This window comes from Somniosus microcephalus, chromosome 2 (assembly GCF_052327205.1).
Source record: "Somniosus microcephalus isolate GS21.2 chromosome 2, FLI_Smic_1.0, whole genome shotgun sequence".
NCBI classification, from domain to species: Eukaryota; Metazoa; Chordata; class Chondrichthyes; order Squaliformes; family Somniosidae; genus Somniosus; species Somniosus microcephalus.
This window is the reverse complement of record NC_140988.1, coordinates 23,781,528-23,800,234: the sequence shown is the minus strand read 5'-3', so window position 1 is coordinate 23,800,234 and position 18,707 is coordinate 23,781,528. Positions and strand designations below refer to the sequence as shown.

General features: G+C 41.3%; 1 protein-coding gene across 1 annotated transcript; it reads left to right on the top strand.

Annotated features, from left to right (window-relative positions):
- Window positions 1-6,245: 6,245 nt before the first annotated feature.
- nkx6-1 (NK6 homeobox 1) lies at window positions 6,246-14,126 on the top strand. The gene is made up of 3 exons (XM_086007480.1): window positions 6,246-7,271; window positions 7,823-7,995; window positions 9,470-14,126. The coding sequence occupies exons 1-3, from the start codon at window positions 6,677-6,679 to the stop codon at window positions 9,710-9,712; spliced, it is 1,011 nt and encodes a 336-aa protein (XP_085863606.1). The 5' UTR covers window positions 6,246-6,676; the 3' UTR covers window positions 9,713-14,126.
- Window positions 14,127-18,707: the final 4,581 nt, after the last annotated feature.

Sequence of the window (18,707 nt, the reverse complement as noted above, 5' to 3'; positions counted from 1 at the left end):
AGTTCTAACGCTGTGCTTAATTCGCAATTAAACATTTTGCTAATGCTTTTGAAACAGCGGATGTCACGTTTGATTTATCTTGAATTACAGAACCATGTCAGATGTCACACAACCGCTGACTTGAGTTGGGGTAATTTTACACGCTTTCGGTGGGCAGGCGCCGCAAGTGGGGACATTTTTAGCCACACTTCCCCCCCCCCCCCCCATGCTTTATTTAATTCTGCGCAATAGGAAATGGCTCGCCTGCTTTAACAGATTGTGCACCATTAATCTGAATCGATTTGCAAACTGCATTTTATGTGGTTTTATGACCGCTGCGTTTTCATGGTGACAACGCGCTCTTTGCCTAGTATAAGGAAGAACTCGCGCCAAAGAGGACTATTTTAGTGGAATTTGATTCCGTTGGACTTATATTCAGTTTCGCACTGTATGCACATTATCCGTTGACATGAACAGTTTCTGCAGATAGATAACCAACCACGGTTCTGGACTAAAATCATGTAATCCGTTTTCCTCCCCTGATATAATTCTAGAGAAATGTTTTTTTTAAAACCTAAACACTGATATTTGGTTTGGACTGAGCTAAATCAATTTGTGGATGGAATCCGTTCTATTCCCTTGTTGCTCTCAGTACGTCCTGAGACACTCTCCGTGTTGAACAAGATCCCACCATGTTTCGTTCTTAGAGGGAAAAAAGAGATAATCACGCTGATGCGAATGAAACCCGCGGTTATTAACAGGGCTGCTGAACACCGTCAGTCAGATAGCTCCTGTTTTTATATATTCTCTAGAAGTCGTTTGTCTTTACAAAACAATGACAATCACCCCGAGGGGTGGCGGCTGAAAAAAATCTGCTGACTGACATTTTAAGACAACACCAGTCAATGTCACCCACCGCTTCGGTACTGACAGAAAGGTAATTAACACTCGGTCAACGTATAGATACCCACCCTTCAGCGAAATAGTCATAAAAAGACACCTATTGATCTCGCTGTGAGTCCAAGAAGATTGTTTCAATAAACACCAAACTTTATTCTACTGCGTCAATATATCGATATTAGCCGAAATACTGTACATCAACCCACTTTCAAAAAGCTCCTGTACATTTTAATAAAAAAAATTTCAGGACAATTATTTTTATTTCCAATAAAATACAATATGGTAAAATGGCATCGGTGGCTTTCACATTCCAGCTCCTTCCAACTTCTCTCATTTGTTCGTTCATTGTTTATCAATTTCCTTCCTATGGGAATGATACCAGCTTTGGATTCAACTATACTGCAAAACGGCACTGTCCCGGTGGAAATTTCTGCAGGATTGCTAAATAATAAACAATCTTGCTAACAGTGTGCGGTATGTTGTCAGATCTCCTTGTCTTTTTTAATTGTATTTTAAAGGCTTATCCAGAGGATTGTACAATAAACCCTAACATTGCTGTGTCAGTGTGGGGAAAATAAATCAAAAATAACGTTAAACGCAGGCATAAGTCAGAGTCCATGCCATTAAATAATTTAAGAGAAAGCCCAATCGGGGTGGGACCATTCACAACATGTTCAGCAAGAGTTCGAATTCTCCAGGCGAACTCTGACACTGTCACAAATCTTAGCTGCATCTTCGTACTCATGCACAGTATCTTCTAAATTCATAATAGCGAGTCAATTTGTAACATCACCCGGTTCCATTCCTAAATTTATTAGCCAAATTTATTAGCCTAAAATAATATATAGAACCGCGGCTCTCAACTTTGATGGGGGAACTTCCAAAGCTAGGCGAATAAATGGAATGTTACCTCGAACACAGCACGGCTGATACACACATAAATCTTTGCAGTTGGTTAGAAAACCGTAAAACCAAGAGATTAATTAACTCTTGTAATTGTGGGGACCCGTGCACAGGAGGCAGGCCCTGTGCTTTGGAGACCAGCGGCTATTCTGTCAGAATGTATACACATTAACAGAGACCTGTGAAAGGCAAATACAACCTGGCCAATACAACCCAATAACGGAACATAATAAAAACGGCTATTGACCTGGGTGAAACCCAGTGCCAGGGCGAGTACACAACAAATGAACATTCGGCAGGTAATAAAATGCAAAGACCGAGATTTGAAGGTTGGTAGGACAGATTTTGACCCATTGGTGCCTCACTGTGCTCGGACCCGAAGGGGCGAGGGTGGAATCCTGTTTAATGTTCTTTAAACAACATCATTTCTGGCATATAAAACATTTACATTTATTTTGTTTATTGAGCCCTCTGGTCGATTGCACCCCCGCCCCCACATGAACTGTTTTAAAAATAAGTATTGTTGATCACTTGTGGCGGCTCCCTCCAGATGTTATGTGACGGCAAAATAAATAAATAAAACCCAAATAAAAAATGAATAAATGCCCCAAAATGTTACGGTACCTCTGCGCTGCTGTAGTGGCGCCGCTAACTGTAAGAGAAAGATGAAAATATTTTAAAGATTAATTAAATAAACAAGGACTTCATCACACTTTCAGACCCGCATCTTGCTGCCTTTCTATCCCTCGCACCTTTACCGAGTTGTTTTTTTATGTTGTTGCTGCTGCTGATATTCTCCTGGAATTTTTGATGCGCCACATCGATTAGGCGATCCGGAATCCAGATTAGCTCCCTGGTCACAGTCGTCTATGGACTCTTCGTCAGACGGTTCTGACCTTATTGACTCCAGTAGGAAAACTAAAGGCCGTTCACTTTTCCGGGGAGTGAATAACAGATTATTGCGGTTAATAATTAAGTAATCATTAATGGAAACACACCTCCTTTGAATCACCAGCCTGCAAACTCGCCTCCAACTGCAATCAGCCTGCGCCTCACACAGAAACAAATGAGCCTGTCTGCTAAGTATTGGGAGGTGTGATGTTATGTCTTGTTATCCACTGCACTATACTGTGTAATACAAACAGCAACTTTACACAGATTTAGCTTTCAATGCAATCAGGATCAGCAAGATCTAATAAGACAAAACTTGACCAAAGTTCGCTCCCGGTGCTTGTTCCAAATAGAGGATACATCACAATGAATGGATTCAAATCACTACACTCTCGCTGTTTGGAAATAATAAGGGAACAAACGTCAAATCGTTTCGGCATAATAGAGGATAATATTTCGGTTTATCAATTTTGGAATTATCGCCCTAAAGGCAGTGAAGTAATCAATATACAGTTTATACCAAGCTCAGCTCCCGGTCCCAGCTAAATACAGGCGACAGAAATCTAATAACCGATCTTAGATCCAAACCGAGTCAAAAGAGCCCAGCATCCTCCCGAGTTTCAGCTGATGAAAAAAAGGTGTTTTTTTAATTCCTCCAGCAGGTCCGGTTTTCATAGATCTTGCACGGACGCGGTACTTTAATGCTGCCAAGTTGCTGTTTGGTTTCCAAAGACCCTGTTCCACGCGGAAAATAAGGGCGATCCGCCCAGGCTGCGCCGTTGCCTTTGTCCGCTAGGTGTCGCGATATGAGCGGCTCAGCGCCGCTGTTGCTGCAATTCTACAAGTGAGGTGTGTCCTGGTGACCGCTCAGCATCAAGCCGTCCATCCAAGTCCCACACTTAGTGTAAACCAGTTAAAGCGCACCTTTTAATACTATATACATGCTCGAATTTCTCCCATTGTCTAAACAATCTACAGTTCTAACAAATTATACATTTCTTTCTGACACATTGCAAGAATACCAAAGGTTTCCAAAGCTAACATATTTATTTTGAATTAAAATTAGCTGATAATTCGCACACAAAGGATAACTATTGCATAAGGTAACTTTAGAGCTTATATAACTCTAAATGCCTCAGTTAAAGAACCCAAAAGGTCGAATTTTCGAATAAAGCCCATTTCTGGTGAAATGTTACGACCTGAAGCTGATCGACTTCTGGTGCATTTCCAGCGCTTCTTTTTTGTTTTCTTCATGGGTAAAGGTTTTAGTTAACTGAAAACATCTTCCTGGTCTGTAGAAATGAAAAGAGGCCGTTCCTCCGTGCGGTGTAGAAGTTTTTGATCACCACCCTGGGCGGCACTGCCCCCAGTCTCAGTTCAATTCACTGCAGCGCCCACAGCACTAGAAATCAGAGGCGCCGAGAGCCGGCGGGGAAGCACCATGGACTGACTGGTGTAGGACCAGGGTTGAGCGCTGAAACCCGTTGTCACTCACAAGGCATATCTCCGACAGATATCAAATGTATCACGAAATCTCAGCAAACAAAGTGAAATGCAAATATAAAAGAAGGATCTAATTTTTCTGTCATCGCAATCATTTACAAAACGTATTATTAATAATAAACAAAATATGCATCCGAAATACATAGTACTTAAATGTTATAGTAACAAGTACAGCTTTGGTTTGGGATTTGGGCTCTTGCGTTATATATAACATATATATACCCATATATATAGATACATTCATCTATAGAATAGAGGGTGTATATACATACATATATATATAGGCTATATTGAGCATAAGCTATGTTCTGCTACTTTATGTAGCTCACTATAAAGGACACTGATTTACCCAAATACACATTTATGTAACTCTATCTACATTAAAATACTTTCTGTAAGTAGGAGCGGCACAGCCCCATTAACTTTTCCCAACTTTACCAGCAAGCCAGAATCCCTTGGTGTCTTTACAAAGGGGAAGGTATATACAGACACGTCCGTCTGATGTCCAGTGCCAGTTATTAAGTGTAGTTTACGTATATATAATAAAAAAAACTAACAGTCTATCCAAAGTTTACTAAAGCACATTTCCTGAAAACGTATTTTAACTCGCTTAACAGTAAAATGTATTACTCCGTTGACTGGGATTTCACCAACGTCATTTTCTGTAACATATAATATGGCCATCTGTATTTTAAAATCTATCTATAAGGCTGTAAAAAGCGCGACATGCTATTTCAAAAGTTATACACTTTATTCCCTGGTCTTTTAATTCGAAGCTCTATGCGGCTATCAGTATATTGCGTTTGTTCTGTTTTAACCAAGCGGAGATACTGATTTATCTTTTACCGATTGCATTGTCATTGATAAAACAAACGATCTCAGAGAACCGATAAATGGTCGCTTGCACTGAACCGGCGGTGGTGGTTGGAGGGAGGGAAGGGTCTGAATATAGTCAGTTCATTTTCATCATTTGTACTTTATTGCCAGCGAATAATTATAACATCGACATAGTTTCAGGTGGCACTCACAACAGTTAATCACGGCAACATATATTCTGCTTTTCAAAGTTCTGGAACCCGCAAGTCTCTGTCGTTTGTGAAGCCCATTTAACGGTATAAAGGTGACTTCATCTGAAACAGAACACGGTCACCTAAGAGAAATATTGACCATTCGCCATGAACGACTGATTCTGAATAAACAGGCCTTAGGAAAAAATCAGTCCAAGCATGCATTACAATCACCTCACTTCATTAATCCGTGTCCGACTTTATTGCATCAGATCTAATTTTAAACCAATTGTATATTTTCTCTCGAAAATCACGGTTTTAATTTACAACGTGCCGTGATATAACGACAAAACGCGGAAGATTTTATGATATCGAAAGAGCTAAAGGTTAGTTCAAAGCAGATGTTGTGTTTTTGTTCCTGTAATTATGTTAAAATAACTTCAGATTACTTGACCCGATCAGAAACATTTAGCGTGAATGGTCGGAGCCAGTGCAGCGCATCCCCGACACGCGTTCGGCCCTGCTGGCGTCTGTCGCCTGGGTGTTATTGCTAACATTTACGTTTGTTTAATTAAAAACAATTTAATTTACACATTCCTTAGGAAGCGTATGTTACCCAATTAACATCTGAACACAAACACTGCGCGTCGGGAGTGCTTATTCCAGCGAGAGAGTGTTTTTAAAGGAGATATTTCAGGTCAATGCAATTCTTAAAACATAATCCGAACCTTAGATTAGTTTAACAAAACAAGTCGCCGACAGATGTTTTTTTTTTCAAGCTCCTGAATAAAGGGTCATTTGGACTTTACCGCCACCCCCTTTCTCTTACACGCTATTGTAGTTTCAAACCATTTTCTGTTTCTTTAAAAATGCAAATATATGCAGGGGGCGGGCTTTACTCGTGAACCAATTAAAAGGAGGTGGTTTGGCAAGAAGGTGCGACGTCACGAGGATTGTGGCCAATCACCCGGCGCATGTCCCGCTGCGCCCCGGCCGCTTTGATTGACAGCCGGAAAGTTTTTTTGCACTTTTCCCTCAAGGCAGCCCAGATAGAAAGCGCCTGAAGTGATGAGAGTGTTTTATTACCTCAGGCTGTTTCATCTGGGGCGGCAAGGCGAGAGCTCAATAAGTCTCATCTTTTGCTTTAAACCCCACAAAAAAAAATGCATAAAAAATTCTGAGAGACAGAAGCAACCCAACCCCGTCACCGCACCTGGGAATTTAACGGCTGGTTTGTTGTTTTAATCATTTTGTTTTGTCGCTTTTATTTGTTTTTAAAAGAAAAGCAAATACTGTATCTCTCTCCCCCCCCCCTCCCTCCACAACCACCCCCAGTAAAAAAGGTGAAAAGGATCAGAAGGGGAGAAAAAAAACTGGACTTTTTTTTTGGATTTGATCTGAATAGAAGTGAATCGCTGCTGTTTTTTTTCTAATTCTCTCTTCCCTCCCCTTTTCTTGTGAGAACTTGTGGCTGAATCTGACCACTTTTGGTAATGTTAGCGGTCGGGCAGATGGATGGGACCCGGCAGAGCGCGTTCGTGCTGAGCAGCCCGCCGTTAGCGGCCCTGCACAGTATGACCGAGATGAAGAATCCCTTGTACCCTTACTCTATGCAGCCCGGGGCAGAAGCCGGTGGTCCTTCCATCTCATCGTCCTCCAGCCCGTCCGGGATCATCAGCACAGCCGCCGCCGTCACCACCACCGGGCTCAAGTCTAAGTCCAGCCTGCCCGGGTTCCTGACACAGCAGCTGTCGTCCGCCACTCCTCACGGCATCAACGACATCCTCAACCGGCCGCTGATGTTCCCGGGCGTGGGAGGCGGCGGCGGCGGCGGGGGCGGCGGAGGAGGAGGAGGCGGGGTCGCTTCGGCTTTGCTTACGGGAATCCCTCGTTTTAACACCAGTCTCAGTCCCCCGCCGCCCGGCATGTACTTCAGCCCGAGTGCGGCGGCGGCGGCGGCAGCGGCGGCGGCGGCTGTAGCCCGTTATCCCAAACCACTGGCCGAATTGCCCGGCAGGACTCCCATCTTCTGGCCGGGAGTCATGCAGAGTCCACCTTGGAGAGACGCCAGGCTGGGCTGCTCACCGCGTAAGTATAAGTGTTCCTTCTTTTTTAACCAGTCAGATCAAAAACACTTATGTTATTGCAGATTTTGGCTGATTTTTCTAACTTGTTTCGTTCCGTTCATTTTAATTACTCTTTTGGCAAACATCAACGTTTAGTAAATGCATTTCCCAATTAAAACTAAGCTTAATGATTGATTATGCTTGTATTATTTTAATAGTAAACACTCGGATCGAATTAATAGGGCATCTATATCAGATAAGATCCGTCACTATCTAACAATATGGAGAGATTTTCTGCCTTAAACGGACAGTTAGGTTGTTCGGTGAAAAATATAATTATAGAGGTTGTTTTATTTGTCTAAAAAAGTGTTGATTTGGCCAATTGCCAGTTTACAAAAACTTCGTATTAGTTTTTCTTATTTTGACAACATTAAATGTGCAGATTTATCATATATTATGTCTCCCTGTTCCAATTTGAATGGTGCATCCGTAATCCTTTTCACCGCGTTTAACCGAAATCTGGCGAGCAAATATTATTAGTAGTTTAACACTCTTAATGCTATCTCATTCCAGATCAGGGCGCCATGCTAATTGATAAAGACGGCAAGAGAAAACACACCAGACCCACATTCTCGGGACAACAAATTTTCGCATTGGAAAAAACTTTTGAACAAACGAAATACTTAGCTGGACCTGAAAGGGCGAGACTGGCATATTCGCTGGGGATGACGGAGAGTCAGGTCAAGGTAGGATTGTCTTGACAAATCTTGAATGGTTCCTATGAGTGTTGCCAGCACGTATTAAAATGCAGTGGAGACGAAGACATGTCGAAGAGGCAACGCGTCAAGTGGGAAATATAACGGCTTTCACTGAAAAAAAATAGATTCACAAACCGTAACTTTGATCTACTGAGATTAGGAAAATATACAATTTTTAAAATTCTGCAGATTAAATTTAAAATATTTTAATAACTCATTCACAAGTCTGATGTGCGAGCTGGTGTTTTAAAAAAATATATAATCCACTGTTTCCTGGTCAGGTAGTGCAGCTTTGTACCACAGACACATCTTAATTTAGCATTTGTTGTTCTATCACCAATTTAAATCATCTTTAGAGCACTGCTATTTAGTCTAAAGGAGGACGTTGCACTCAGCAACACTCGCCTTGTTTAGATATTTCCAGTTGCTCATTGAATGTGCAAAGTTTGTTTTTCTGACATATAATTTTTCTTCCTTTTTTCAAGCAGCAACCGGTAGCAATGTCTGATCTGCAAATGTGCGGGTTGTCTTACTCGTGTATCTGTTTAGGACCATGTCGCGCAATGGTTTAGACATTTATTCTGCCCCAATGATTGCCATCTCCGATAAAAGAGCGTCCACCACACCAACAATTAAAGAAAAGTTGATGACACCACAACTAAATATCTATTATAAAAATTAGGAAAAGGGTTGTGCATATTTGGTGCGTTAATCTACTATAATTATTACTCGAATATTGCAAAATTGTAATCTATCTCTTTTTAAAGAAACGATAAAAAGCCCTGTGCACCTTAATACTGGGATATAAATAACTTACTTTATGTGCTTTTAAGTAAAGATTAAACTATCGCAGTGCTTAATTTATCTTTCCATGGATAGTATATGTGGGCGCGCGTATGTGATACAATTCCTATAGATAAGACTTTAACAGTACATGATCAATATTCTAAAAGATGTAGAATTGTACTTGGTAAGGATAAGCCATATTTAAATGTACAGTATCACAATTAAAGCTAATCCAAAAAACTTCATTCTCTCCAAAGCGCATCTTGAATTAAATACTGTAACTTTTGCGCTCATGCAGAGTGGGTTTTGTGTGCTTAGCAACAAACAAGTGGCAGTATCCAGCGCACGACAGTCCTGAGGTGGCGGATTCCCCTGCCCCAGCCTTGTCCTCCCAGTATGAGCTCTCAAATTATACACGTGTAAAGCCAGCTCTCGACATTCGGTGCAAATGTCAAAATCGCCAACCTTAACCTTAGAACAAAAATAAATCTGCTAAACATTGCGGATGGGGCGCTACACGCTCGGAGGGATGTCTGCTGATAGTTTTCAAAGGGCGAGGCGAGAAAGTGTTTTTTTTGTGTGTGTTTTGTTGCATAAAAGTGTCTCTTTGTGAAGCAATCCTTGCGTTCCTTCAATTGTTGACAAACCGGAAGACATTGCCATTCTTTCAATTCAGGTTTGGTTCCAGAACAGGCGGACGAAATGGAGGAAGAAACACGCGGCAGAGATGGCAACAGCCAAGAAAAAACAGGACTCGGAGACAGAGAGGCTGAAGGGCACCTCGGAAAACGAGGACGAGGACGATGAATACAACAAGCCGCTGGATCCCAACTCCGACGATGAGAAGATTTCCCAGTTACTAAAGAAACACAAACCGACTACTTTGCACGTCCACACGAGTGAGAACGAAAGCTCCTAAGGAGAGACGGGGGGAACTTTATTATTCCTAATCCTGCAGAACCTAGCACTAAACTCTCTCTCTCTGCCACTCTCTGTACATTTTCAGAGATGTATATATTTTTATAGTCTATATAAGTTATGGGAAGATTTAATCAGAAGCCCCGGCGCTGCTAAGCACTAATTCTCATGGCTGATGATACGTCTCTACTCAAATGGACAGAGCGCATTTGATCTCCAGCATCAGGCACCTCTGGTTTGTGGAACATTTTTATACCAAGATCGGTATCTAGAAATATATTCGGATCAGAGACTGTGGAAGCTCAGTTATGTGTGTGTGTGGGGGGAGAAGGGGAGTATAGGGCGCACCGGTACTTGTAAATAACTCATGTATTAAATACCGAACAGAAAAAAAAGAACTGTGAATATTTATGTGTAAGATACATTTTGTATAAGAAAAGATCAGTTTAAATTAGCGCTGGCTTGGTTTTTAATGTATAGATTTCGTTTCTTGTGTTTGGAATCTTGTGGAGTCTGAATGCCAAGTGTTGCCAGAATTTGTGTTTGTGGATAAAGAAAAAGTCTGGTATCTTTTTAATTCGTTAGCGTTTAATAAATTATATGGTCATTCCAAGAAGTGATGGTCTGCGTTTCGGCTGCTGGCGGAAAGTTTCTTTACAAGTGGAGGCTTTATGGCCTGGTAACCTGGCTCACTGATTCGATAAGCGCGCAGGGGCCACATATTCTATCTCGGATGGGCTGCCGCGGGTTTTTTCCAACCGCACATTCAAGCCCGGTGTTCACTTTATCAGTAACTTTCCAACCGATTGATGAACTCGTTGCGGTGATGTTATTGCTGTGATTCCCCCCTCCCCCGGCGAGACATGATAGCTGCGAGCGCTTGAAATCGAATATATTAGGGCGTTAAATTCGTAATCCAATCCACCCTAAGATCACCTTGGGATCTCGATTCAACAACCGAATAATGGTTGATGAAATCAGGCCCTTTGTGCCGAATGCGAGTGGCGTTCTGTTTCGAGACTTGGGCTGTTGGAACTCGCCTGGTATTTTGGAAGATCTGCACTGTAAGAACAAAGTCTGACGAAGGGTCATTAACATTTTGAGCGGTTCCTTTCTGGTGCAATAAGCATATTATTCAGTGTAGACCCTCCACGCTTGATTGTTACTGGATGTGTACAATTCAAGCTGCTGGATAAAGAGGCAACGCTGGGTTTCATTCTGAGATTCAAATATTTACGGCGTTTGAGAGAAGGATTTGCAACAACAACAAATCTGCTCCAGATTTGAAAGGAATCCACTCAATTATATTGGGAAGCTCCTCAAAAGTAACTGAGCGACATTAAAGTAATTAGGGGGGAAATTAGACAATATCATTTATTACCATTATGCGAACATTTCACTGATTAAGCACCTTCCCTTTTTTGTTGCTTCAGTAAACTGATCAATTACCATGAGAAGGCTTTTGTATTCAGGTCGGGAGTTTAAATGGTGTATAGTTTTAATGAGAATATCGAATGTAATTGTAGTTTCTCCATTCGTGTTACTGCGGCCGCCGAAACTGTAAAAGGGGGAGAACTTGCTAAAGAGAAATGCTGGCGTCCCATTGTATGCTGATGGGATTCACCCACTGCTAGACTGAACGTGTCAGACTCCAGAGGGGGAAAATACTCCTGCGCTGGAGGCGGTTCTGTCAATTGCACAGTGAATTAAAATTGATACAGAACCGGAGTTCTCTCTTTTTTTTGAAAGGGCGAGACCTTTGATTATACATGACTTTAATGCAACTCTACAGACCGGCAACCGAATCAGTTCACTTGATGCACTAACAAAATGGATGACTTTGCATCGGATTGTAGATCAGGGTAATAACGTACGAGAAGGAAAGTGTAGGTGGGAAACAAGGGGGTCGGCCCCATCATCTCTAAGCCTAGTTCATCAGTGCAAGTGACCTAATCCGCCCTGACATTTATTCCATTTGATTTTTTTTTTAAAAACCGATGCTGTTTTTTACATGAAAAGGAGTCATCAAAAATCAGAATGAAACATCAGAATGAAAAATCAGAATGAAACATCAGAATGAAAAATCAGAATGAAACATCAGAATGAAAAATCAGAATGAAACATCAGAATGGAAAATTAGAATGAAAAATCAGGAAATAAAAAACAGCATGAGGCACGTGACGGGGTCAGAGGACAACAGCTGACACAGGTACCAACTCCTGCTCCATGACATTCAGCCACTGGGCAATCATTCTTTATAAAGAGGTGGCCCTTAAAATTAGAAAGCGATATTTTAGAAACATAGGTGCAGTTGGATCTTTTTTTCCCCATTGAAGTCGACAAAGAGCATCGGGAACACGTGCAAAATAAATGACCATTCGGCGCCAGGACGGTGGAATAATTAACAATATTAATAACTAATTGCTATATAAAAAAAAACCCCACGGTGTAAATGTACAATGTCGCTGTGTTTGCCCTCTGGTGTACCCAACTCAGGAATTTCACCCGCAGAATTAGCAACCGCAATACCGGCGGTAATGGTGCAAAATGTATTTTTGAAACACCAACACAAAATACTACATTTAAAGCGTAATTGAAGGCAGAAGTGGAACTAATTTCACACTGCGCGCAAAAGCGCACTTGAGCCCGATTTCGCACTGTTTTCCTTTCAGCTTGACGTTTACCTGGGCGCCCACAGCTTTGGTGTAACAAGTTTCTGTTAGTTAACTGACAGCATTTATTCTTTCATGTAAAACAAATGTAGCAATTAAGTTGGTTTGCCGTCCTGAGTATTGGTACAGTACGACTCAAGTCTCAGACACCGATTTAAATGTATCATAAATGTTGATTATCTGATAATATCGGGGTGGGGTGTTCCAGGAGATGACTTGGTGGGTAAAATATAGGACGAATTCGGGACTAATATCGAGATGCACCAGACACTGTCTCTGGGACAGGGTAATAAGTAAGATTGCATGGGGCGCTTTTAATTAAGAATTAGGTATTACGGATATTTGAAACTGTATTTCATTCTGGCTCCTGACTACAATCATTTGTTTCAAATCTCAAACCACACTTCTGGAAATCGCTCATTTTCCTCTTAGTTTCCAGTTGCATTTCGTTGTAACATTCGATAGAGAAAAAACAATCTGAAATCAGTCACGTTCTTACGAAAAATGACTTGATCCCAGCACGTGCACTCCAAGGAACACAGTGGGAAAAAACTCAATTCGTTACTCTCAGCATATCGAGAGTCACCACAAACAACTTGCATTTATATAGCGCCTTTAATGTAGTAAAATGTCCCAAGATGCTTCACAGGAGGAGTGTAATCAGACAGAAATTGACACTGAGCCAAAGAAGGAGACATTAGGACAGGGCTGCAGTTCCATTTGGGATCTGTTGGCCAGACCTTGTATCCCTATTCGTTAATACAAATAGACTGCATCTCCGACCTTTTCGAAAGAAAAGATAGACTTGCATTTCTATAGCACCTTTCGACCACCGGACATCTCAAAGCACTTTACCGTCAATGAAGTACTTTTGAAGTGGAGCCACTGTTGTAATGCAGGAAACGCAGCAACCAATTTACACACAGCAAGCTCCCACAAACAGCAATGTGATGATGACCAGATAATCTGGTTTTGTTATGTTGGTTGAGGGATAAATACTGGCCAGGACACTGGGGAGAACTCCCCTGCTCCCCCTCTTCAAAATAGTGCCATGGGGTTTTTTACGTCCACCTGAGAGAGTTTAACGTCTCATCTGAAAGAGGGCACCTCCGACAGTGCAGCACTCCCTCAGCACTGCACTGGAGTGTCAGCCTAGCTTTATGTGCTCAAGTCCCTGGATGTGGGACTTGAACCCACAACCTTCTGACTCAGAGGCTAGTGTGCAACCCACTGAACCACAGCTGACATAACATTAGGTTCATAACTACCCCAGATCCACAATCGCAGTAAGATAGAAGGCATCAATTATCAATCTAAAGGCAGCGCCTTGAGTATGGCGTCAACCTACTATCCATGCTGTTTATCAAACCATACCTGGCGTCACTTTAAAACCTCCTGTTTTAATAATAAATGATATGTGGGCTTCATTTAAATCCACAACTCATTGCTGACGGATTGATGGGAGACAGTGGAGAGACCAAACCAAGATTCAGTGTGAAACCGGAGAAAGAAAGGCCAGTTATTGTAAACATTAGTGCAGAGGGATAGACAGAAATGACACGCCGCTGGGTAACAGTTCTTTCATTCAGTGTATCAGTACAATTAAATATTGTAGTTGCATTATGTTACAAAGTTTGTTGGTTTTAGAACTTGCTAAAAAGTGATGCACACAATCTGCCTACGTCAGCAAAACTATATGATGTTTATATACAAAGGTAAAAACCAAATAAACTTTTTTTTTTGAACAAAATTGTCGGGACTTTTTCATTCCAGGTATCTCCGTCTGCGCGCCTGGTCGTGCATCAAATGGCGACGGTCTCTTTAAGGGCCGCTGGTATATAAAAAAAAGTGACTACTGTCTGTAATCAGGGTTTTGCTTGGATTCCCGGAGTCAGGAGACATGAATATCTCACAAAGGATCAGGCTACTTCCCACTGAGTCCCACACTACCGCCATTCACTGCATTCAAAGAGGGATCAGGCACCAGCAGAGGATGCTATTTGTTATTGACGGCCCAGGGACTTAAAAACCTGCTTTGCAGACGGTGACTGCACAAGTCGACAGCTTTGTATTGATTAAGAGAAAGGTCCGGATTGCTTAGATCGTTTCCCAATAACCATGTTCATTACATGCTAATTTGGGTCAATAGGCAAGAGTTCGTGTGTGGCCTGTGCTGAGCGCAGCAAAGACTCCCAAAGCCTGGGAAATAATACAACCTGCTTTCTTCAAATATGCAGCTCAGATACAGTGATAGGAGAGAACAAGGCACTAAAAAAACTAGAATCACGAGACAGCCAACGAAACATCAGAAGCACGAGAACAACAGTGACAAAATCAGCATCTTGGCGAAGCTAATTCTAGAGACAGATCCGATAATCGGATAAAATTGGCTTTAAACGGCAGAATTCACAATAGCCAAAAATGTTATTGTATCCAAAAAAAACCTGTTTACTTACGATCCCTTTTGTACAGAATAGATACATTAGTCAATATGTGATGCTGTTGTCTTTTGAGCCCAACAACCATTCCTTTTTCTTAAAACATCATCTCGCAATCCCGTTTCTCTTCAGAAATGCATCGAATTAAATGCATTAACACTGTCCGTTCTGATGACTTCCCCTGTACTCCACAACTAGATTTCCCCTTTTACTTGTAACAGTCTAATGTTTAACTTGGGCCCCCTTGCATTTGAACCATTCACTATTTGTAAAACGCCAGAGCAAGCTTTACAGTTTCCTGGGACAGAACAATGGGGCCAGAGAACAGAGCCCCTGACCAGTGCCTCTCCCACAATCCTCCGATCAATATACAGTAATCCTGGTGGACAAACTACTCTGAAGGGAGTCCAATTTCCTTCCTTTCCCCATTCAAACTAAGTTTAAGTGCAGAATTGCAATATTGTGATTGGCAGCTATCATTTTGATTTATTATTCCATGTGGTTTAGGGTTAATGAGCCTTCCGGGCCAGATGGCATATATCCTAGGGTTTCGAATGCGAAAAAATCTCTGGGGCAGTGGCTACCATCATGAGGAATCATTGGGTGCTGGTGAACTGGAACCAAACAAATTTAGTGCCAAGCCTGACCCAGACAGCTACAGGTCCATTAGTCTAATGCCACAAACGGGTGAGGAACAGAAACTATTCTAAGAGGTAGGTTGGAAGAGTATCTGTGTAAAAATGACTTAAGAAGAAATAGATAGCACAGATTTACAAGCATAAAATGTTCCTGATAAAACTCCTTTGAGAATGTTACAGATCAAGTAGATACTGGAACTTCCTATGATATAGTTTGTTTGAACTTAGGGGAAACCTTTTTTCACCACCCTACGTATAAGACTACAGATTAAACTAAAAGGCAGGAATCTATAGTAGAACATAGGGCTGGATAAGAAGTTGATTTAAACAACAGGAAACAGAGAGAATGCTTGAGAAGTGCAAAGGTGCACTGGGGGTGTATGGAATGGGGCCACACTGGTGCTGATGCATAGACCCTTGATATTCTCAATCTACATTAAAAACATGGATATCAGAACCAAATGTAAACTTATCAGTTTGCCAATTATACCAAAATACAAAGAACCGTGGGGACAGAGAAGGCAGTAAAATATTTGCAGAAGGAATTAAACCAATTATGTAACTGAGAGGGCAAACAACAAATTCAATTTAAAGGGAAAGTATTGCACATGGTTCAAAAAAATGCATCATAAGTTTACAATGAATGAGACAGAATAAACACGGTGATTAGAAAGGGAACTTGGAGTGATGGTGCACTCATTACCTTCAATGACTGGACAATCTGGCAACGCAATTAAAAAATAAACATAGATTGCAGCACTGTATATAGAAAGAAAGAACTTGCATTTATATAGTGCTTTTCATGACCTCAGGACATTCCAAAGTGCTTTACAGCCAATGAAGTACTTTTGAAGCATAGTCATGGTTGTAATGTAGGACAATGTGGCAGCCAATTTGCACACAGCAAGGTCCCACAAACAGCAATGAAATAATGTCCGGATAATCTTTTTTTTTAGTGATGTTGGTTGAGGGAAAAATATTGGCCAGGACACCAGGGAGAACTCCCCTGCTCTTCTTTGCATAGTGCTGTGGGATCCTTTACATCCACCTGAGAGGGCAGATGAATCCTCCGTTTAATGTTTCATCCGAAAGATTGCACCTCTGACAATGCAGCACTTCCTCAGTACTGCACTGAAGTATCAGCCTGGATTATGTGCTCAAGTCTGGAGTGGGACTTGAACCCACAACCTACTGACTCACTGAGCTTAGACTTACACTTTGCTAACCAGAACAATTGAATGCAAATTTCCAGCCATTATACTGGAGCTTTACAATACACTGGTCAGACCCCACTTGGGAATTATGTTCAATTCCAGTGAAAGCCTACATTGGAGAGGGTGCAAGACAAGAGCAACATAACTGTGGCAAAAGTGTGAAGGGATCAGCTATGAGGAATGATTAGAAAAGCTCAGTCTCACTGAGTTATATCAAATATTACATAATGTAGATAAGGGTAACTAAAAGTGTTACTTCCTATTAAGCCAGAACATAGGAGCAGAGGTCAAAATTTAAATTAGTATAAAGTAACTTTACAACAGATATTAGGAAGAGATTCTTTATTTAAAGAGGAATACGTGTTCTGAATAATCTGTTGGGCAGGATAATTGAGACAAAATTGTTAGGGATATTCAAAATGCAGCTGAATGCTATAATGAAAGAACTACGGTAATAGAAGAATGATGCCCAAAGACTTTTTCCTGCCCTTGATTTTTTAAATGCCCTTTTTGTTTCTTCATAAATAAAAGGTGAGATAGAAAGTGCGAAAGAAAGAGAGAGAGAGTGAGAGCACCCAAAAATGTTTAGTTCCTACTTAGCAGCTCAGGAACCATTTCAAAAGCAGAACCACCAACAACCTGAATTTATATTGTGCCTTTTATGTAAAAATGTTCAAGGGTGCTTCACAATAGAAATGGACACCAAGCTATGGAGGGATGGGTTAGGAATGACTGCAAGCCTGGCCAAAAGAAATGTGTAGACTTTTAAAGGTGAAGAAAGAGATGGAGAGGCAGAAGGATTTAGGGACAGAGGTCTGGAGAGTGGAACAGACGTAGTTGAAACTCTCTTTACCAGTTCTTACACAAGGTGCCAATCTCCAACAGATTGTTGATGTTGTCATCATATGGTAACACTTCTTAAGATAATTGTGCACAAATATTCTGAAATAGGATCAAATATATTATTTGGCCTTGTCTATCAGTGACACTCCAGCAAAGTTTCTGTAAGCTTTTCATGCTGTCACCTAAAACCTGAGTTTATTTTGTGAGATATTTGATCTCAATACAATTGTCTCTGGCTGAACTCTTTTCATTATGTCAATTTTCACACAACAATAATAAGCACAAAAGAAAACTCCAAACCTTCAATACTAAATAATGACAATTTAGTCCTCTTCCATTTAATATGACTGTTTAAAATCTAATGAAATGCAGCATCAGGGTTTGTATGAATTAAAGGAACTTTTTCTAATAGTGTTTGTTATAAGTCCAAAAAGATATTTTGGAATGCATTACTGAATCCTACAGCATAGGTTTTAAGACTGGGATCCTTGGATCTTATGGGATTTGTGAGGAATCTAGGAAGTCTGTGAGGTCATGAGATTCATGTTGGCTTATAACAGCCTCCCTAAACACAGTGTCTTGAGAATTCTGTGCTCTATTTTTTTCTGTATTTGTTGAATTTCAACTAGTTATCACTGTTATATACTCATGAAAATTATTTGCTGCAATGAAAGCATGGTTTTACTTTGGATAGCTGACACTACCTATCTGATCGCAGTCAGAGTATCTTCAGCAATTGCTTCCCTTTCCTTTCCCGCACCGTTATCTCCAGAGTCACCCAAGGATCTATCCTTGCCCCTTTCCTCTTCATGCTGCTCCTTGGTGACATCAGATTCCACATCTACGCCAATGACACCCAGCTCCGCTTCTCTGAACCTATCCCCTGCCTCTGTGTTGCCAGACTACTTGTTCGACTTCCACTCTTGGATGAGCCGCAACTTGCTCCAGCTAAACGTTGGGAAGACTGAATCCATCATCTTTGGTCCCTGCCATAAACTGCGTACCATTGCCACCGGTTCCAGCCTGGCCACTATCTCAGGCCGAATCAGACTGTTTGCAACTTCAGTGTCCTATTCAACCATGGGCTGAGCTACTGACCCCATATCATCCATCACAAAGGCCACCTACTTCCAGCTCCATGACATCACCCACCTCCGCCATTGCCTCAGTCCGTGTTCTGCTAAAAACCTC

Bases quoted from the DNA above. Each gene is read 5' to 3' on its own strand.
- nkx6-1 (XM_086007480.1), top strand. From the start codon at position 6,677: ATGTTAGCGGTCGGGCAGATGGATGGGACCCGGCAGAGCGCGTTCGTG. The intron at 7,272-7,822 runs GTAAGTATAAGT...ATCTCATTCCAG, and splicing joins CAGGCTGGGCTGCTCACCGC to ATCAGGGCGCCATGCTAATT. The intron at 7,996-9,469 runs GTAGGATTGTCT...CTTTCAATTCAG, and splicing joins TGACGGAGAGTCAGGTCAAG to GTTTGGTTCCAGAACAGGCG.